At 40.7% G+C, this 22,970-nt stretch overlaps 1 protein-coding gene across 7 annotated transcripts in view; it reads left to right on the top strand.

Moving 5' to 3' along the window:
- Positions 1-22,970, top strand: part of sugct (succinyl-CoA:glutarate-CoA transferase) — a 515,386-nt gene that overhangs the window by 123,603 nt on the left and 368,813 nt on the right. For all 7 annotated transcript variants that reach the window (XR_009514784.1, XM_059984542.1, XM_059984527.1 and 4 more), the window contains one exon: positions 18,842-18,933. Coding sequence is in view for 6 of the 7 variants with exons in the window: in XM_059984542.1 (XP_059840525.1) it covers positions 18,842-18,933 (92 nt within the window). In the remaining variant the exon portion in view is untranslated. The remainder of the gene's footprint in view (positions 1-18,841; positions 18,934-22,970) is intronic.

Genomic DNA, 22,970 nt, shown 5'->3' with positions numbered 1-22,970 from the left:
ATGGACGAGCTGAATAAGTATTTTGCATAATTCTTCACTGTGGAAGACGTTAGCACTATGCTGGAAGTTTGAGAGTGTCAGGGGGCAGAAATGTGTGAATTTGACATTACCAGGGAGAAGGTTCTTGGGATACTGAAAGGTCTGAAGGTAGATAAGTCACCTGGACCAGATGGTATCCATCCTAGGGTTCTGCAAGAGTTGGCTGAAGAAATTGTGGAGACATTAGTAATGATCTTTCAAGAATCAATTGATTCAGACATGGTTCTAGAGAAATGAAAATTGCAAATGTCACGCCACTGTTCAAGAAAAGGAGACAAACAGAAGAAAGGAAATTATAGGCCAGTTAACCTGACCTGAGTGGTTAGGAAGATGTTGAGTTGATTATTAAGGATGAGGTCTCAGGATACTTGGAGGTACATGCTAAAATAGGCTGTAGTCAGCATGGTTTCCTTAATGGAAAATTTTGCCTGATGAATTTGTTGCAATTCTTTGAAGAAATAATAAGCAGGATAGACGGTCGATGTTGTGTACTTGGATTTTCAGAACACCTTTGACAAGGCGCCACACATGAGGCTACTTAACAAGCTACAAGGACATGGTATTACCGGAAAGGTTCTAGCATGGATAAAGCAGTGGCTGATTGGGAATAAGGTGGGGATAAAGGAAGCCTTTTCTAGTTGCCTGCCAGTGACTAGTGCTCTTCCTCAGGGGTCTGTGTTGGGATTGATTCTTTTTACATTATACGTCAGTGGTTTCAATGATAGAATCGATGGCTTTGTTGCAAAGTTTGCAGATGATATGAAGATAAGTGGAGGGGCAGGTAGTTTTGAGGAAATAGGCTACAGAAGGACTTAGACAGATTAGGAGAATGTGCAAAGATATGGCAGATGGAATACAGTGTTGGGAAGTGTATGGTCACTCATTCACTTTGGTAGAAGAAGTAAAAGGGTAGATTATTATCTAAATGGAGAGAAAATTCAAAATTCTGAGGTGCAAGGGGACGGGAGTCTTTGTGAAGGGTTCGCTAAAGGTTAATTTGCGGGTTGATTCGGTGGTGAGGAAGATAATTGCAATGTCAGCATTCATTTCAAGAGGACTAGAATGTAAAAGCATGGATGTAATATTGAGACTTTATAAAGCACTGGTGGGGCCTTACTTGGAGTATTATGAGCAGTTTTGTGCCCCTTATTTTAGAAAGGGTGTGCTGAAACAGTAGAGGGTTGAAAGGAGGTACACAAAAATAATTCCAGGATTGAAAGGTTTATCATATGAAGAGTGTTTGATGACTCTGGGCCAGTACTCACTGGAATTCAGAAGAATGATGGGTGACCTCATTGAAACCTATGAAATTTTGAAAGGCTTCGATAGAGTGGATGTGGAGACGATGCTTCCTCTGGTGGGGCAGTCTAAGACCAGAGGACAGAACCTCAGAATTGAGGGGCATCCTTTTAGATCAGAGATGAGGAGGTGTTTCCTTAGCCAGAGAGTGGTGAATTCGTTGCCACAGGCATCTGTGGAGTCCAAGTCACTGTGTATAGTTAAGGTAGCTGTTGCTAGATTTTTGATTGGTCATGGCAAGAAGGGATATGGGGTGAAGTCAGGAGATTGGGGCTGAGAGGGAAAATTGGATAAGCCATGATGAAATGGCGGAACAGACATATACTCCAAAAAGCCTAATTCTGCGCCTGTATTTTATGGTCTTGTGGGGTTGCTGGGGTGACATGACGTGACGGGCCACTAGGACCTACTTTACACTGAACCGTGAAATAAATGAATAAATAAATTCCATTCATGGGGCTGATTTATTACGCCTGTCAATGCCATTCTCCCATTTGACAACCTTAATAATTGAGAACCTATCAAAGTCTCTTTTTATATAAGCCTCTAATATAAGAGATGTTTAAGAGGCTCTTGGACAGGAAGGAATGTACAGGGAATGGAGGGATATGGACGGTGCAGGCAGAAGTCATTAGGTGCCATTAGTTTGGCATAACATCATAGGCCAAAGGGCTCATTCCTGTACTGTACTGTCCTAATTTCACTGTAGAGCAAGGAGTAAGGCTGTTTCCTGAGTGTAATAAATGAGTGGAATGTTATAATATTCCATACAAATACACGTTATTCTCAATGAATGAGAGAGGGTACATCCTGTCACCCCAGCCTCCAAAGGTAATTTGCCAAAGGTCATGTGAATAACTCCATTAATTAGTTCCGTATCACAACATGACTTTGTTAGAATCAGCTATGTAATGTATTAGAAACACCTTCAATGCCCCTGGACTAGGCAGGGGAGATAGTCAGCCATGCGTGGCATAACATGTTTGTTTCATTTGAAGTGAAGCGTAAACTGCAGAGGGCTGAAAGTGATCAATTCTGATTTGAAAATACTGCCATTTCCCAATGTAACCCAGCATGAATAACAAGCCATGTAATTGAGAAGCAGTAAGGTGCACTTTGAAATGGAGATTATTTTAAAATGTTGCCAAAATCTTGAATGAAAAGACAATAGATTTATAAGGTTCTGCTGGGGACTAGATTACATCATGTCATGGGATAAACTAGTGGTACATTCTGTGCTTCAGTTATTTTGTGCCTTTGTTTCTTTTGGCAGATTGTGGGAGATTTTATCAGCGCATTTGTGCAAAATGGGAGATAATCAAGTCAGCAGCCGGTTTTAAAATATGCTTGAATTGAGCTAGATTAAAATTGGACCGACATTTTCTGTTCGGATTCCTTCTCCAGCCCCACTTGTTGCCTGTCTGCAGGAAGTTCAGACATAATTAACAAGCATGTTATATCAGGGATATTGGAATGTTTTCACTGCATTGGCAGTACCTTACAAACGGGGATAATGACTGAAAATAAGAAAAGGCTGTGTAAAGAAGACTGTTTAAAAGTGGCTATTGTTTGAAAGTATGGGAATTTTCCACGTTAACCTAGTGTGAGGGGTAAGGAAGATAAGGAGAATCATAGAGCACTGCAGCACAGAAACAGGCCCTTCGGCCCTTCTGGTCCATGCAGAACTGTTATTCTGCTTCGTCTAGTCAACCTGCTCCTGAACATAGCCCTTCCATCCGTGTATTTATCCAAACTTTTCTCGTTGAATGTTGAAATCAAACCTCAATCCATCACTTCCGCCAGCAGCTCACATTACCCTCTGAGTCAAAAAGTTCCCCGTTATGTTCCGCTTAAGCATTACACCTTCCACCTTTTTACCTCAACGCATGACCTCCAGCTCTAGTCTCATCCAACCTCAGTCGAAAATGCCTGCTTGCATTTACTCTGTCTGTACACTTGTAATTTTTTATATCTCTATCAAGTCTCCCCTCATTCTCTTGCTCTCAAGGGAATAAAGTCCTAACCTATTCAACCTTTCCTTATAACTCTGGGCCTTAAGTCCAGGCAACATCCTTGTAAATTTCCTCTGCACTCTTTCAATCTTATTGAGATCTTTCCTGTAGGTAAATGACCAGAACTGCACACAATGCTGCAAATTAGGCCTCACCAACTTCTTAAACTTTAACATAACATCCCATCCCCTGTACTCAATACATTGATTTATGAAGACCAATGTGCCAAAAGCTTTCTTTATGACCCTATCTACCTGTGATGCCACTTTCTAAGAATTATTGATCTGCATTCCCAAATCCCTCAGTCTGTTTCAATCAGAAGACATTCAGGCTGTGTTTGAACCTGATCAGTAATTGCAAAGTATCCATTAAGTTCATCTGCCATTTCTTTGTTCCCCATTACTACCTCAGCAGCATCATTTTCCAGTGGTCCAATATCAACTCTCACCTCCCTTTTACTTTTTATATAATAGGAGAAAACTTGTAGTATCGTGCTTTACATATTGGCTAGTCTGCCCTCATATTTTATTTTTTCCCTTCTCATATCTCTTTTCCAACTTCCCACTCACTTTTGCTACCTTACATGCCCTTTCCTTGGCTTTTATGTAGTCCTTAACTTTCCTTGTTTGCCACAGTTGGCGAGCCCTGCAATTTGAGAACAACCTCTTCTGTGGGACATATGTATCCTGCACTTTGTGAATTGTACCCAGAAACTTCAGCCATCTCTGCTCTGCCATCATCCCCATCAGTATCCTCCTCCAATCCTCTTTTGTGCCTCTGTAAGTCCCTTTCTGTGTAGTTTCTGAAGGAAGGAACAAAAAGCGAATCAGAAGGCATTCAGGCACCAGTCGGGGTTTACTTTTCATACCCTTCTACAGAAGCAGAGTTGTGAGTATCCTTATATGCTGTATCACTCTGTGCCTTGCAAGCTGCACTGCAGCATACAGGAATGTTCTTCAGCAAGTTGTTAAAACAGTCCAGTGCATCACTGGCACCAGTCTTCCCACCAAGAACATATATACCAGAAAGATGCCAGAAAAAGGCTACCAATATCAGGAAAGATCCCATATGGACTGTCCTACTCCCATCAAGAGAGGAGGCTACATAGCATCCATACTGGGACCACCAGGCTCAAAAACAGTTACTTTCCCTGAGCAGTAATGCTGATCAATACCTCCACCCACGAGCCCAGACCCCCACACCACCAACCACCACTACTTTATCATTTCCTGTCAGAGTCAGCTTATGTATAGACACTCCTGTGACAATTATTACAGAATAACAAATATCAGAATCCGATTTAATATCACCGGTGTATGCTGTGAAACTTGCTGTCTTTGCAGCAACAGTACAGTGCAATACTTAATAATAAAAGCTGTGAATTACAGTAAAAATATATATAATAAATAAAATAGCTAAATAAGTAGTGCAAAAATAAAAATAGTGAGGTAGTGTTCACGGGTTCAATGTCCATTCATACTTTGTTCTCCTTTACTCTTGTGTACTGGAAATGACATTAAACTATCTTGAATTTTGAATCTTGACGGGTCAAATCCCAGTGCACGTAAATGCAGACCAACGCAGGAATATATCCAGTTACACCTCAATGAGCAAGACCATCTGCTGCATGACAGCCTATAAATGGAAGACTTGTATTTATATTGCACCTTTCACAATCACAGCATGTCTCTAAAGAATGATGTGAAGGTTTTGGAGATTTACCAAAATGTGTCCTGGCATTGGGATATTAGAAATGTAGCTAAACTGGAGAAACTGGGTTCAAAAGTTCAAAGTAAATTTATTATCAAAGTACAGTACCTACAATTTACCATACACTACCTTGAAATGCAGTTTCTTGCAGGCATTTACGGGAAACTAAAAATACAATAGAATTATATGAAAAACTTTACATAGACAGACTGACAACTAAAGTGCAGAAGAAGACAAACAGTGCAAACAAACATTGTGCTGAGACAAGAGGCCCTGAAAGTGAGTCTAGGTTGTAGAATCAGTTCAGTGCTGAGGAAAGTGAAGTTAGCCATGCTGGTCCAGGAGCCCCATGGCCTTTGCCAAACCTGGTGGGGTTTAAAGCACCTGTTCCTCCTTCCCGATGGCAGCAGCGAGAAAAGAGCCTGGGTGTTGGGGTCCTTGATGATGAATGCTGCTTTCTTGTGACAGGCAGATAGCAGAAATGTTTCATGAGATCAAAGACATTACATAGCTAAATTTCTGCTAAACTCTGCTGCCTGGATTAACTGAAACATTATTCCATTTACCTTGTAAGTCATAAACATCTGGGGATATTGCTGAGTCCAAACAGAAAATGGAACATATCACATTTTATTATGTGAACAGCACAGCAGTGGAAACTGAGCAGTTTCAAACTCCTGGGAGTGCACATCTCACAGAAGCTCTCATGGTCCCAGAACACATTCTGCACAATCAGGAAAGCTCACCAACACCTCTGCTTTCTGAGGAGGCTGAAGGGAACTGGACTGTGCACATCTATACTCACGTCTTTCTACAGATGTGCTGTAGGGAACATCCTAACATGATGCATCACTGGATGGTATTGAAACTGCACTGCGGCAGACAGGAAGACCCGACAATGGTTAATCAAAGTGACCCAGCACATCACTGGGATCAGCTCCTCCACCATCAGACGTATAAACAGAAAGGAGCCAAAAAAAGGCCAGCAGTATCATGAAGGATCTCACCCTCCCTGCTCATGGATTCTTTATCCTAATCCCATCAGGGAGGAGGCTAAGTAGCATCCATGCCAGGATTACCAGCCTCAAAAACATTCCTCAAGCAGTAAGGCTGATCACCACCTCCACCCATAAACCCACCCTTTTACAACCCCCACCACCACTACTTTATCATTTCCCATTAGAGTCACTTAATGTTCCAGTCCTCTGGGGCCATGCCAGAATCAAATAATTCTTGAAAGATCATCAATGCTGCCCTCAACTGCATCTCTTCCTTTCATGCACGTCTATTCTTACCCCATCATCCCTCCACGCTACCAGAGATAGGCTTCCTCATGTCCTCACCTACGACTCCACCAGCCTGTCCTGCACATAATTCTTCGAAACTTCAACCACCTCCAATGAGATCCCACCACCAGGCACATCTTTCCCTGCCCCCCCCCCCCCCCCGACTTTCTGCTTTCCACAGGGTTCGCTGCCTACGTGACTCACTTGTTCATTCGTCTCTCCCCACTGATCTCCCTCCTGGCACTTATCCTTGCAAGCGGAACAAGTGCTACTTGCCTTTACACCTCCTCCCTCACTACCATTCAGGGCCCCAAACAGTCCTTTCAGGTGAGGTTAGACTTCATCTGTGAGTTTGTTGGGATCACATGCGGTGTCCAGTGCTCCCGATATGGCCTCCTGTATATCCGTGAGACCCAACATAGACTGGAGGATTACTTCACCGAACACTAGCGGGATCTCTCAGTGTCCACCTATTTTAATTCCACTTCCCATTCCCATTCTGATATGTCCATCTGTGGCCTCCTCACTGACATGATGAAGCCACACTTAGGTTGGAAGAACAACACCTTATATTCTGTTTGCCTCCAACCTGATGGTATGATCATTGATTTCTCGAACTTCCAGTAATGCCTCTCCCCTTCACCATTCCCCATCCCCTTTTCCCTCTCTCACCTTATCTCCTTGCCTACCCATCACCTTCCCCCTTTTCCTTCTTCCATGGCCTTCTGTCTCTTTCAACAATCAACTTCCCAGCTCTTTACTTCATCCCTCCCCCTTGAGTTTTCACCTATCACCTTGTGTTTCCCTCTCTCCTCCCCCCACCTTTTAAATTTACTCCTCATCTTTTTCTCTCCAGTCCTGCCGAAGGGTTTCGGCTGAAACGTCGACTGTACTCTTTTCCATAGATGCTGCCTGCCTGCTGAGTTCCTCCAGCGTTTTGTGTGTGTTAACGTGCCTAGTGTCACTTTATGGACATATAATCATTTTATGTATATAAATTATTTTACATACTTGTACTTACTGTGTTTTTTTATTATTCTGTTCTTAATCTTACTGTTTTTTTTCCCACTGCATTGGATACAGAGTAACAGTTATTTCATTCTCCATTACACATTTGTACTGGAAATGACATTAAACAATCTTGAATCTTGAAAAAATAGCAATATGGGAGAACAAATTTTGGTCAGTCACTCTGTTTGATGGCTACCAGAGGTGAATCAGCTAGGATGCTCCTTTCTTGTTGCAACACTCCATGTAAGTGTGCTCAGCAGTGGGGAGGGCTCTGCCTGTAATGGACATGGCTGTATCCACCATTTTGTGTAGACTTTGCTCCTTGGTCTGCTAGAAGTATTTAAAGCTATGGGGTGAATAGAGAAAGTAGATAGAGGGAGATTGCTCTCTTGGGGATGGGCTGAAGGATTAGCCGCATAAAATGATGATGATTGGCCAAATAAACAGAAGTGGCCTGACAAAATGCAAAGCAGAAAACATTGAATATGCTCAGTGGGCAGACAGCATCTGTGTGTAGACAGAGTTAACATTTCACATTGCCGAAATTTTGTCTGAACTGACAAAAGAAGTTAGTTTTAAGTTGCAGGACTGGTGTGGGAGGGAGGGAATGATATATTATTGAGGGTAGAGAAAGAGAGGGAGAGACAGAGAAAGAAGGAGTAGAGACTGAGACAAAGATAGTGGGAAAGACAGAGAGAGGGTGAGGAGGGAGAGGCACAAAGAGGGGAGGTAAATAAAGTGAGTGGGTATTAGAGAAAGAGAGGGGGAGAGAGACACAGAGAAGGGGAGAGAGAGAGAGAGATCAGAGATATATATAAAACAGTGTAGCAGTTAGCATGGCGTTAATACAGCACCAGCGACTGGATCTCAGTTCCTGCCACTGTCTGTATGGAATTTGGACTTTCTCCCTATAACTGCATGGGCTTCTTCCAAGTGCTCCGGTTTCCTTCTACATTCCAAAGACATAAGGGTTAGTAGATTAATTGGTCACATGGGTGTAATTGGGTGGTTGTGCTGGAAGGGCCTGTAACTGTGCTGTTTCTTTAAATAAATAAAAATAAATAAAGATTAGAATTGTGCATTATAGATCAACATGGTAGAAAATGCCAAGGGACAGAAGGAATGAGGAAAGAAGGATGGAGAGAATATGGATAACCTGCAGCAGGACTATTTCTGATACAAATTGTTTTTAAATTCTTTCACTACATAGAACACAGAACATAGAAATCTACAGCACATTACAGGCTCTTCGGCCCGCAATGTTGTGCCGACCATGTAACTTACTCTAGAAACTGCCTAGAATTTGCCACCGCATAGCCCTCTATTTTACTAAGCTCCATGTACCTATCTAAGAGTCTCTTAAAAGACCCTATTGTACCTGCCTTTACCACCTTCACTGGCAGTTCATCACTTTCTGAGTGAAAAACTTATTCTTGACATTCCCCCTTGTACCTACTTCCAAGCACCTTAAAACTATGCCCCCTATTGCTGGCCATTTCAGCCCTGGGAAAAAGCCTCTGGCTATTTACATGATCATGCCTCTCATCATCTTATACACCTCTATCAGGTCACCTCTCATCCACCGTTGCTCCAAGGAGAAAAGGCCAAGTTCACTCAACCTATTCGCAAAAAACATGCTCTCCAATCCAGGCAACACCTTTGTAAATCTCCTCTGCACTTTCTCTATAGTATCCACATTCTTCCTGTAGTGAGATGACCAGAACTGAACACAGTGGGGTCTGACCAATGTCTTATATAGCTGTAACATTACTTCACAGCTCTTGAACTCAATTCCGCGATTGATGTGGGCCAACAAACTATGTGCCTTCTTAACAACACTGTCAACCTGCGCAGCAGCTTCAAGTGTCCTATTGTCATTGTCCCCAAGATCTCACTGATCCTCCACACTGCCAAGAATCTTACCATTAATATAATATTTTGTCTTCACATTCGACCTCCTGAAATGAATCACTTCACACAGATGGGTTGAACTTCCATCTGGTACTTCTCAGCCCAGTTTGGTATCCTGTGGATGTTGCACTGCAACCTCTGACAGCTCTCCCGATTATTTACAACACACCTAACCTTTGTGTCATCAGCAAACTTACTAACCCACCCTTCTACTTCTTTATCCAGGTCATTTATAAAAATCACAGAAAGGAGTGGTCCAGAATAGATTCCCGCAGAACACCTTTGGTCACTGTCCTCCATGTAGAATACAAACCATCTACAACCACCCTTTGCCTTCTTTGGGCAAGCCGATTCTGGATCCACAAAGCAAAGTCTCCTTGGATCCTATGCCTCATGACTTTCTTAAAGACCCTCACATGGGGAACCTTATCAAATGCCTTACTGAAATCCATATACACTACATCCATTGCTATGCCTTCATCAACATGTTTTGTTACATCCTCAGTGCATTTTCTAATAGTTATCTTTCAATGAGATACACTTTAATACTGGTCATTCTGATCTTCACTCCACATTTTGTATCTAGTTCTGAAGAATCAGTGGTAGTAACAGTGTGATCACTTTGGTCAAGAATGCTGTTCTCCAGGAGCCGCATATTCTGGTGCAATGTTGGCCTCAGTCCAGCCCCCTTCTCCACTTGCTGATCACCATAGGACTTAATCTGGGACGTTAGAGTGGATTCCCTAAATGGAGAACACCTGTGCATGACACTTTAACATACGGAAGCTGTCACCACACAGTCCTTGACAGACTGGGGTCAGGGTCTAGTGGCATGAAATACAAAATGTCTAGGGACCCCTCACTGCTGCAGCCTTCCTCCACCTTCGCTGCCGTAGTGATACGTCATCATCTTCTGACAGTTCCACCGTTGAGGCCTTGGTTGGATTGCTGTTTGGAACCTCATCCTTGACCTGACTGCCATGCATGACCTTACCAAGAGTTAAGGAGTAGATGGCTGAACTCGAGATGACATCACTCTCAGAATCTCAGGAGCTTACGAGCCTCTCCACCACCACAAGATAGTAATCCTCAGAAAAATGAAGAACTAATTGGTGCATTATATGGAGGAATTGAAATCAATACTTTGTCCAGAGTTACTCTGACCTATATTCAGTGGCCACTGTATTAGATACACCTGCTCATTAATGCAAATATCTAATCAGCTGACTCAATGAATAAAAGCATACAGATGTGGTCATGAGATTCAGTTGTTGTTCAGACCAATCATCAGAATTGGGAAGAAATGGTTTTGACAATGGAGTGATTGTTGGTGCTAGATGGGGTGGTTTGAGTATCTCAGAAACTGCTGATCTGGGATTTTCGTGTACAACAGTTTCTAGAATTTATAGAGAATGGTGCAAAAATGAAAAAAAAAATTCACGAGTGCAGTTCTGTGGGCGAAAGTGGCTTATGAATGAGAGGTCAGTGGAGAATGGCCAGGCTGGTTAAGCTGACCAGGAAGGAAACAGTAACTCAAATAACAACGTGATGCAACAGTGATGAGCAGAAGAACATCTCTGAAGACACAACGTGTTGAACCTTGAAGTGGATGGGCTACAGCAGCAGAAGATCATGAACATACACTCAGTGCCCACTTTATTAAGTTGCCACTGAATGTATAAGCTGATCTCCTGGAAACTAAGCACTTGAGATGTGATGTGTTAAGAAATAAGCCTTGTACCATGTCATTTCTGATTTAAAAGAATAACCCTTTGACAAAATATATTTTGTGTGAAATGCTGTGTGTGTGAAATTTAACTGTTTATAAAATATACAAAAGTGAAAGTGAGGTGTAAGTCATTTTCAAGCAACGCACACAAAATACTGAAGGAACTCAGCAGGTCAGACAGTATCTGTGGAAAAGAGTAAACAGTCGACATTTCGGGCCTAGAGCCTTCTTAAGAACGAATGAGTTCCTCCAGCATTTTGTGTGTTGCTTGATTTCCTGCAGATTTTCTTGTGTTAATAAGTAATGTTCATTTACTTCTTTGCTTGTAGACAGTAGTAAATAATCTTCTTCTCCTTTTCTGCGTTTCCCAGGCATTCAGCCTTGTAATGTAAGACATTCTATTTCTCCCTTTCTGATGACATGGCCCAGGAATTTAAGTTTCCTCTCATTTAGTATTCTCATTAAAGATCTTTTGTATGGGCACCTTTGAGTACTGTCTCATTAGTTACCCTATCTCTATATGATATTTTCAGCATTCTTCTAAGAAACAGCTTCTTTGGAGTTCTGGTGTTACAGTCCATGTTTCGGAAGCATCCAGCAAGATTGACCAGATGTACTAGGATGTTACCTGGGTTTCAGCACTTAAGTTACAGAGAAAGGTTGAACAAGTTAGGTCTCTATTCATTGGAGCGTAGAAGGTTGAGGGGGGATTTGATCGAGGTATTTAAAATTTTGAGAGGGATAGATAGAGTTGATATGAATAGGCTGTTTCCATTGAGAGTAGGGGAGATTCAAACGAGAGGACATGATTTGAGAGTTAGGGGGCAGAAGTTTAAGGGAAACACGAGGGGGTATTTCTTTACTCAGAGAGTGATAGCTGTGTGGAATGAGCTTCCTGTAGAAGAAGTAGAGGCCAGTTCAGTTGTGTCATTTAAGGTAAAATTGGATAGGTACATGGACAGGAAAGGAGTGGAGGGTTATGGGCTGAGTGCGGGTAGGTGGGACTAGGTGAGATTAAGAGTTCGGCACGGACTAGGAGGGCCGAGATGGCCTGTTTCTGTGCTGTGATTGTTATTTGGTTATATGGTTATGTAGCATTTTAGTAGCCTAAGCCTTGTTGTCATAGAAATGTGTCTGTTGGTAAAAATGGGTTTCATTTTTTGGAAGTTGGTTTTGGCAATAGCAATTCTTCTTTTTATTTCTACATTACTTCTAGCAGTAAATAATAAAGTTAATATTGATGACCAAAGTCATTTCTGTTGGATAGCACAGATTACAGTTGTATGTTCAGAATCAGAATTGGGATCACTGACATCTGTCATGAAATCTCTTGTTTTGCGGCAGTGGTACAGTGCAATACATAATAAAAACACTATAAATTAAATAAGAGAAACAGTATATATATATATACACACACATATACACACACACACACACACACACACACACACACACACACACACACACACACACACACACACACACACACACACACAGTAACTAGAGCAGAAAGAGAGCACAAATAGTGAGGTAGTGTTCATGGGTTCACTGTTCAGAAATCTGATGGTGGTGGGGAAGAATCTGTTCCTAAGATGTTGAGTGTGTGTCTTCTTCAGGCTCCTGTAACTCTTCTCTGATGGTAGTACTGAGAAGAGGACATGTCCTTGATAATGGATGCCACCTTTCTGAGGCACCATCTTTTCAAGATGTCTTCATGCTGGAGAGGATCGTGCCCATGATGGAGCTGGCTGATTTTGCAAATTCTTTCATCTAGCGCAGTGGTGCCTCCATACAGACAGTGATGCAGCCAGTCAGAATGCTCTGCATGGCACATCTGTAGAAATTTGGTAGAGTCTTGGGTGACATACAAAATCTCTTCAAACTCCTAACGAAATATGTACCTGTCGTGCTTTCTTCGTAATTGCATCAATATGTGGACTATGCACATCTATACTCACATCATTCTACAGATGCACAGTAGAGAGCATCAAAACAAGCTGCATCATTATATGGTGTGCAGACTGCGCTGTGTCCGATTGGAAGGCTCTACAAAGGATATTCTAAATCGTCCAACACATCACTGACAAGAGCCTATGCACCACTAAGGACATATATACAGGAAGCTGCTAGAAAAGAGAGAATAACATCATGAAGGATCCCACCCATCCTGCTCATGCACTGTTTGTCTCACTCCCATCGGGGAGGAGGCTATATCACATCCTTGACAGGATCACCAGACTCAAAAACAGTTAATTTCCTCAAGCAGTCAGGCTGATTAACACCTCACCCACTAATCCACCACTACTACGTTGTCATTTCCTGTCAGCCTCCTTATCTACAGTGCCTAGTGTCACTTTATGGACAATCAATCTATGTAAATAAGCTACCTTTTGTATTTATTTTGTGTTTTTTTAACTATTGTGATTTTTTTTGTGCTGCATTGGATTCAGAGTAACAAATATTTCCTTCTCCTTTACACTCATGCCCTGGAAATGACATCAAATAATTTTGAATGGTGAATCTTGAAGCCTGAGTCTTGTTAGCAATACAGGTTATTATTTTTTACTGAGCCACCTTTTGTCGACAAAATTCATTAATTCAAATTATAAACTCCTCCAACTTATAGTTTTGGAATAGACCTGTTGTTTAGTTTCCACACCTTGCCTCATTGGAGCGGGTGGGTGTACTAGTCAGCAAGTGGCAATCTAGAATCAAAAAGCATCCAGTCAGGGAACTAATTTTCCCATGTGCAAAATCAGTTCAAAATCAGCATAGATATAATATACAGCACAATGAAAGGAGAATAAATATACAGGAGAAGCAAAACTCTGATTTTAAACCTCTGCTGCCTTACGGCCACACCCACCTATTGGAAAGGCTTCGGGAGTAAATCCCAAGGAAGAAATCTGGGGCCAGGTTCCTTAAGGCAGTTTGATGTTGTTTACAACCTCTGCGACAACACTGCTGCCAAGCTGTATCAGCGCTTGCCCTTCCCTTGGACTACGTCAGTGATGTGGAGCGGGGGAACCCGTTGCACGGGCAACAGCTCTTCAAATCTTCCCGCCCAGGCTTGCACCCTGGAGAGGACACAGTCCACCAGAGGCACAAACAGATGTTCCCCCGGATCAATGACTGACTACTACTATAATATACATCACAATAAAAGGAGCATTGAATGAAGTATTTTGTAAAACTTTTTAGCTACAGTTACTAGAAAGTTTGGAGATTTTTAATGTTTCAGGACACTCTGAAGTCATAGAGTGGTCACTTTATTTGGTGCACTTGTCCACTTGCTCATTAATAAAAATATCAGCTAATCAGGTGGCAGCAACTCAATGCACAAAAGCAAGCAGACATGGTCAAGAGGTTCAGTTGTTGATCAGACCAAATATCAGAAGGGGGAAGAAATGTGTTCAAAGTGACTTTGACCTGGAATGACTGTTGGTGCCAGACAGGGTGGTTTGAGTATCTCAGAAATTGCTGATTTCCTGGGATTTTCATGCACAAATCTCTAGAGTTTACAGAGAATGGTGGGAGAAAGATAAACTGTCATTTAACTGTGTAACCAATTATGTATATAAATGAAATGCAGAACAATATAGAGCATTATCAACACTACTATATATATATAGATACAAACTGTGTATTAGTTCCTGATAGTTATTAATGGAGGAATTCATCCAGTGCATGCAGCTGTGTTCTTTTGATTGACTGTAAATGACCAAAATCAACAGTGCAGATAATGGACTGCTTTCATACAATGCTTTTGACAATTGCATTCTCTTAATCTTGATTTTCTTTGTAAACTTCAAGACAATTGTTGATGCCTTCAAATCCTTTGTAGCTTCTAACTTGTTGAAGTAGCAAAATCATTTCATTTTCATTCCTGGCCATTTCTGGCATCTCCAAGCCTGAATGCTTGAAATCGCAGTGAAGAAAGGAGTTCTGTATTGTCCTACTGCTTATTTCTCTCTGACTATCAGTGACAAAAATCACTGCTTTTTGAACACAAACACAGGCAACTGACTCTATTTAAAAACCTTGCTCTAAGCCCGGTGTAATTTCTAATGGGCACACAAGTGCATGCCAGTGACGCTAGTTAGCAACTGTTTAGCAACATCCTCCTGTCCTAAATAAAAGAAGGGAAGCCTGGCTATTTTCTCAATTTATTTTTGTTCTTTAATAGTTGTCCTAAATTAGTGGCTATGCTGATTAACTGTTGGCCCAATTAACTAGAATCTGGTGTACTGGGTGGAGAAAAATTACAAAATTGGTTGAGTTTAATTTTCATTCCTTTCATTAACCAGAATCTCACATCTTGGTTTGTGTGGTCTCCAGGTGCAGGTTATTGACTAAAATATGTGTAGGTGGATCCCATTGAACCTCAAAACTTTTGCCTTGTTTTAATGACATTTATATCAAAATTATGTTTATGTGCATTAGTTCTAATGTCGCAATGCTGGAAGTAATGATTCCATGCTTGAGTTGAGTGAAAGGTTTTATGTGCCCTGCTCTGGTCTGATGCCGCAGACATCATTAGGACCTATACCTTGCTTGATTCCTTTACCTTTAAAATAAAAAAACGTCCCACTCCTTCCAATTTTGCTGTTTCAGGGAATGAGGATGTGGGAAGATCATACTAGAGGCAGACTGAGGTAAAATTCCCCGAGAGCAAATTGTACTTAGGAATTAGTACAAATGTTCATTCATCATTCATCCAGGCTTAGCTGTCTTCTCACTGTCTAACTGGCTGCATCACCATCTGGTATGGGGGCTCCACTGCAGAAGATCAAAGTAAGCCGCAGAGAGTTGTAAAATTAGTCAGCTCCATCATGGGCACCAGCCTCCATAACATCTAGGATATCTTCAAGGAACGGTGCCTCAAGAAGGTGGGGTCTATCATTAAGGATCCCCACCACAGAGGACATGCCATCAGGGAGGAGGTACAGAAGGCTGAAGGCACACACTCAGTGATTCAGGAACAGCTTATTCCCCTCTATTTATATACAGTATGTGTGCGTGTGTGTATGTATGTATGTGTGTGCGTGTGTATATATATATAATGTATATACACACACACACACACACACACACACACACGAGTAATTTATTTATTTTTCTACATTATCATATATTGCATTCTACTGCTGCCGCTAAGTGAAAAAAGTTCACGACATATGTCGATGATATTAAACCTGGTTTTGATTCCACAGACTCACTTTCAAGGACTCTACGACTCATGTTCTCACTATTTCAAAGTTGAAAGTAAACATTATCAAAGTGCCTATATGTCACAACCATTTTCTTGTGGGCATTCGCAAAAGTATGAAGAAGCAGAATCAATGAAGAATGTTGCAAAACGCAACAAACTGCAAATGTATGAAGGTATCCCCTCTGGTTCTAGGGCCTCGGTGCAAAGAGAGCATGGCCTGGATGGTGGGGGTCCTTGATGATTATGTTGCTTTCCTGCAATAGAGCTCCTTATAGGCGAACTGAATGGTGGGGAGGGCTTTACCTGGGATGGACTGGGCTGCATCCACTACTTTTTGTAGGGTTTTTCTATTCAAGGGCATTGGTGTTTCCATACCAAGCTGTCATGCGACAAGTCAGTATACTCTCCATTGTACATCTATCAAAGTTTGTCAGAGTTTTAGGTGATATGCTGTATCTTTGCAAACTTCTAAGAAAATAGCGGCACTGCCATGCATACTTTGAAATGGCACTTACATGCTGGACCTAGGATGTAATATATCTTCCTTTGCATATTAGTTATTTTACAGTCTTTGTGAGTAGTTTTTCATTGATTCTACCATGTTTTCTTTGTTCTACTGTGAATGCTTGCAAGAAAATGAATCTCAAGGCAGTATATAGTGACATATACGTACCTTGAGCTTTGACATGTCCATGTATACGTTAGCAATAATAGGCATTGTTTATTATTTCTGAACATTGTTTATTATTTCTTGCTGTTGCCGAAACTTGAAAATGAAGTGCTGTATTGTTATCTGCCCATCTTGAAAGCTCTAATCTGAAAGGAGACCAAATCTGCTTCTTCAGGTATTCTCCCAACATGTTATTTCCTTCAGGAAATTCAGCCAAGTTAGATGAGTCATAGTTACTCCATTGCCTTTGAAGGAACCCCAGGGAAAGCCAGGCCCATATAAAGGCATTTAAAAACCTAATATAATGTGTGTCTTTGATATCGTTCAATCTTTGACCTGGAAAATAAAAACAAAGATATTAAAAAACACTTTAATGTCCTAATGTGAGGCAAGAAAGTTAAGTGGAAACAATAGGAGATATGGTCGGCAAGGTAGAGTAGTGCATAGCTTTAACACTTTACAAGATCAGGTGTAAGATTGGAGTTGAAATTCTGGTGCTGCCTGTAAAAAGTTTGTACATTCTCCCTGTGACAGCATGGGGGTTCTTCTGGGTGGTTCAGTGTCCTCCCAAATTCCAGCGATGTACGGGTTAGGGTTAGTAAGTTTGGGCATGCTATGTTGGCAAAGCTTGTGGTCTGCTCAGCACATCCTCTGACTTGATGTGAAGCAAACCAACATACTTCCCTGTACTTTTCAATTTACTTGTCATAAATAAAACTAATTTTTAAAGTTTAAAAAAATAATTTCATGGTTTTTGTGAACTTCTTTGTCTTAAGTATTTGCTATTTTGAAGTTAGCAAAGAATGTCCAATCAGATATCAAAGATTTTTTCCTCATATTCACTAATTGAATTAAATTCTCTTATTCTCTTCATATGTCCTTTTTTTAACCATCTTTCACACCACAACGTTTAAATACCAACTTCGCTTCTCATGCCATCTGGTCCTCTTGGAACTGGAGAGAGCTGAGTGCTATATATATTGTGATAAAGATAGGTGAAGAAAAATATGTCTATTTTTTAATTCCAAGTTATTTTCAAATCATTATATAAAGGTTCTTTAAATTAAGCAAAGCACAATTTATAACTCAGTGGCCATTTTATTAGGCACACCTGTATACCTGCTCATTAATGCAATTATCTAATCAGCCAATCATGTGTAGCAACTCAATGCATAAAGGCATGCAGACTTGTCAAAAGATTCAGTTGTTGTTCAACCCAAATGGCAGAATAGGAAGAAATGTGATTGACGCACAAAAAATGCTGGAGGAACTCAGCAGGCCAGGCAGCATCTGTGGAAGGGTTCTTGTTTGAGAAATGTGATCTAATCTAAGTGACTTTGACCGAGGAATGATTGTTGGTGCCAGAGGAGGTTGTTCGAGTAACTCAGAAATTGCAGATCTCCTGGGATTTTCATGCACAACAGTCTCTTGAGATTGTAAGAAAATTAAAAAAAACATCCAGAGAGCAGCAGTTCTATGGGTGAAAATGCCTTGTGAATGAGAGGGGTCAGACTGATTCATGCTGCCAGGAAGGCGATGGTAGCTCATATAACCACGCATCACAGCAATGATGTGTGAAAAGGCATCCCTGAACGCACAGCACATTGAACCTTGAAGTGGACAGGCTATAGCAGCAGAAGAGCATGAACGTGCTCTCATTGGCCACTTTATTAGGTACAGGGCACTTAATAAACTGGCCACTGAGTGTTTATGTACCTAATAAAGTGGCCACTGCATTTTTATGTACCGAATCAAGTGGCCATTGAGTGTTCAAAGGTTCTTGATTGTAAATTAAATAGTGCAGTTTATATTCTTTAGCACTGTAGGAAAGCTGCAGCAGTTACTCAGGTCACTAAATGATGTAAACATCAGTTGACATGAAAAATGAGAAATTCTGTTCAGCTGGATTTATTCTTTTTAATGCATTAATCTTTACATGTTATATTCTTGTGTTTGATGTAGGTTATGGACAAACTGGCCCGATGTCCCAGCGTGCCGGTTATGATTCAGTAGCGTGTGCTGTGTCTGGCCTTATGCACATTACTGGTCCAGAGGTACATTTTATCTTTTAATTTCAGTTGCTATAAAACTTGATATTATTCTTTTTGGTAGGCTAAAGCAAAAAGTGTAGTAGGGACAACTTTTATTGGGACAGTTGTTACTGAGATCAGCAGTAATACAATGTGCTGTCTGGTTCTGGATGTATTTGCTTTTGCAAAGTGATTCAATTGTTGGTGTGACATGCAACAAAAAACAGAAGCATTCAACAACCATACAGAAATAAGAATTATATAAAAAAAGTTAGGAGGAATATTCCCTCTAATTTTGTTTACAGCTGTAAGGACCAACCATTGCCCTGAGCAGGAAGGTTTTAGACTGCCTAAAAGCAGTGCAGCGTTTTAAATGTTATTTTTTATATGCATACTCTGAAATATTGACTAGACAATGCCTGTGTTTAGTGGGCCAGCGGTTCATTAACTATGAGCTTCCAACTCCATTCTGTGTTTATTGTTGCAATTTATAACACTTTTGTAACTTAAAACTGACAATATAAATACGTTGAAGCTCTAAAATGTTTCCAAGTTAATGTTATGCTGCATTTATTATTTAGATTTGTGGATTATATGCATTAACACATAATTATAGAGTATTTCACAATTATATTAACATAGATTTCAAAATTATATTAGCATAATTTCAAAATGATTTTAACATTACATGAAAGAAAATTCCAGCCGTGCTATGTGCCATGGGAGCGATTTAGTTACCACACATCCCCACGCTGTGCATTTTAGAGGAATCAATAACTAGAAGTACAGATATGGAATAAAATGTGCAGAATTACATAAAGCTAGCATGGTAGCATAGTGGTTAGTGCAACATTTTACCAGTGACCCGGGTTCAATTCCCGCCGCTGCTTGTCAGGAGTTTATACGTCCTCACTGTGACTGCGTGAGTGTCCTCTGAGTGCTCCAGTTTCCTCCCAAAGTCCAAAGACACACCAGTTGGTAGGTTAATTGGTCATTGTAAATTGTCCCATGATTAGGCTAGTGCTAAATTGGGGGTTGCAGTGTGGTGTGGCTTGGAATGCCAGAAGGGTCTTAATATACGCTGTATCTCAATAAATAAAAAATATAGAACCATAGAACATCACAGCACAGAAACAGGCCCTTCGGCCCTTCTTGGCTGTGCCGAACCATTTTTCTGCCTAGTCACACCGACCTGCACCTGGACCATATCCCTCCATACCCCTCTCATCCACGTACCTGTCCACGTTTTTCTTAAATGTTAAAAGTGACCCCGCATTTACCACTTCACCTGGCAGCTCATTCCACACTCCCACCACTCTCTGCGTGAAGAAACCCCCCCTAATGTTCCCTTTAAACTTTTCCCCCTTCACCCTTAACCCATGTCCTCTGTTTTTTTTTCTCTCCCCTAGCCTCAGTGGAAAAAGCCTGCTTGCATTCACTATCTATACCCATCATAATTTTATATACCTCTATCAAATCTCCCCTCATTCTTCTACGCTCCAGGGAATAAAGTCCTAACCTATTCAACCTTCCTCTGTAACTCAATTTCTCAAGTCCCGGCAACATCCTTGTAAACCTTCTCTGCATTCTTTCAACCTTATTAATATCCTTCCTGTAATTTGGTGACCAAAACTGCAAACAATACCCCAAATTCGGCCTCATCAATGCCTTATACAACCTCACCATACCATTCCAACTCTTATACTCAGTACTTTGATTTATAAAGGCCAATGTACCAAAAGCTCTCTTTACTACCCAATCTACCTGTGACGCCACTTCTAAGGAATTTTGTATCTATATTCCTAGATCCCTCTGTTCTACTCCTCAGTGCCCTACCATTTACCTTGTATGTTCTACCTTGGTTTTTCCTTCCAAAGTGTAATACCTCACACTTGTCTGTATTAAACTCCATCTGCCATTTTTCAGCCCATTTTTCCAGCTGGTCCAGATCCCTCTGCAAGCTTTGAAAACCTTCCTCAGTGTCCACTACACCTCCAATCTTTGTATCATCAGCAAATTTGCTGATCCAATTTACCACATTATCGTTCAGATCATTGATATAGATGACAAATAATGATGGACCCAGCACTGATCCCTGTGACACACCACTAGTCACAGGCCTCCACTCAGAGAAGCAATCCTCCACTACCACTCTCTAACTTCTTCCATTGAGCCAATGTCTAATCCAATTTGCTACCTCTCCATGTATACCTAGCGACTGAATCTTCCTAACTAACCTCTCATGAGGGACCTTGTCGAAGGCCTTACTATAAATTATAAGAAGTGGTTTAAGGTGTTTACAGTGCAGTACAGTGACTGAGGTAATAGATTGAACTTCACTTTCAAAGACTTTTCACTTTCACTTTTTAACGCTTACATTTTTAAGAATCCTCTCACCCACAGGTAATAACGCAGTTAGTTGCATGCTACAGATCAATCATTGTACATTGCTATGAATAATTGGGTGCTTTTGGAGCTGTGCCCCTTGTGTGCCCTACTGATTAGATTGGATGTTGTCTTGATTTTATTGTCATTTTGCGAATTGAAGTAACTCTTAATTAAGAGTATGGTGTATAGTTTGATTTAGATGCATAGCAGAGGTGATGAAATTCAGTGGGCTTAATTGCAGCACTGCACAAACTTAATGAAAGGCTAATGATGTGTGTGTATTGCAATGTGCTCATCTGTTTTTGGGACATTCAAACATCTCTAGATCAGTAGAGAGTGAGAGTTGATTAGGTAATTCATTGCAAAACAACCAATGAGCAGGTTAGTTGTTTCTTGCAACATTTTATTTGTTTATTGTTTGCTTATGGTTATTGATTGCCTACTGTTAGTTCTTCTATTTTAAAAAAAAATGATAGATGTTTGGCATAGAACCAACATGGATAACTTCAGCTTAGTCTGAACTGGTTCTATAACCTTCAAGGACTCTACAACTCAAGTTCTCAGTATTATTTATTTTCTGTATTTGCACAGTTTATCTTCTTTTGCACATTTATTATTTGTCAATTCTGTATAATTTTTAATTGAATCGAAAGTATTTCTTTGTTCTATTGTGAATGCCTGCAAGAAAATGAATCACATGATACTACAGTGGCACGTATGTACTGTAATAATAAATTTACTTTGAACTTTGAATTTTGAGTAGATGAGCCAAAGGGCCTATTTCTGTACTGTGGTGCTCCCTGACTCTCGATGACATCTTTCTTTTGAATTTCTGCTAACCTTAAAAATGATTTAATTAAAAACATTAGCTTGAACATCAGATACTATAATTGTATTTTTTCGCAATGACCTCCCTGAATTTTGTTTCTTAAGCTTCTTGAATTAATCCCAGATATGTTGGCATCTCATCTTCCAATCTGCTGAAAAGTGATCAACTAAAGCATTCATTCATATCTCTCCATCCATGGAAGTTGCCATTCATAAAAATCACAAAGAACAGTAGTCTCAGAACAGATTCCTGCAGAAAACCACTGTCCATTGACCTCCAGGCTGAAACCACAGAAATGCTGTATCCACATAGCCTCCTGACTTACTGAGTGAAGAACTTTATCAATGCCTTACTGAAATCCATAAATACCACATCTAATGCTCTACCTTCACCAGTGTGCTTTGTCACATCTTTAAAGAATTCAATCAGTCTCGTGAAGCATGTCCTGTCTCTCACAAAGCCATGCTGACAATAACTAATCAGGCAATGCTTTGCAAATGCAGGTGTCCCCTGCTTTACGAAAGTTCGCTTTATGTCACTTGGCTTTTATGTAAGACCTACATTCGTACCTGTTTTCGCTCACCGAAAGAAATCCGAAGAGGATTTTTGCTCTTACGAAAAAATGGCGCCCGCTTTAAATTTGTGTTTACCTCGAGAAAGACTACCGTGACCGTGAAGCCTTGCACGGGCAGGTGTGTGCGCATGTGTGTACATGCCGATTTTTTTTCTATAAATCGGTTTTGGCTAAATCTTCCCGATTCTGGTAAGTGAAACTACACTGTGCATACATTATTTCTACTTTATATAGGCTGTGTATTTATCATATCATTCCTGCTTTTTCTAT

The sequence above is a fragment of the Hypanus sabinus genome, chromosome 1 (genome assembly GCF_030144855.1).
Source record: "Hypanus sabinus isolate sHypSab1 chromosome 1, sHypSab1.hap1, whole genome shotgun sequence".
NCBI classification, from domain to species: domain Eukaryota; kingdom Metazoa; phylum Chordata; class Chondrichthyes; order Myliobatiformes; family Dasyatidae; genus Hypanus; species Hypanus sabinus.
This window is presented reverse-complemented; position numbering and strand designations above follow the sequence as displayed.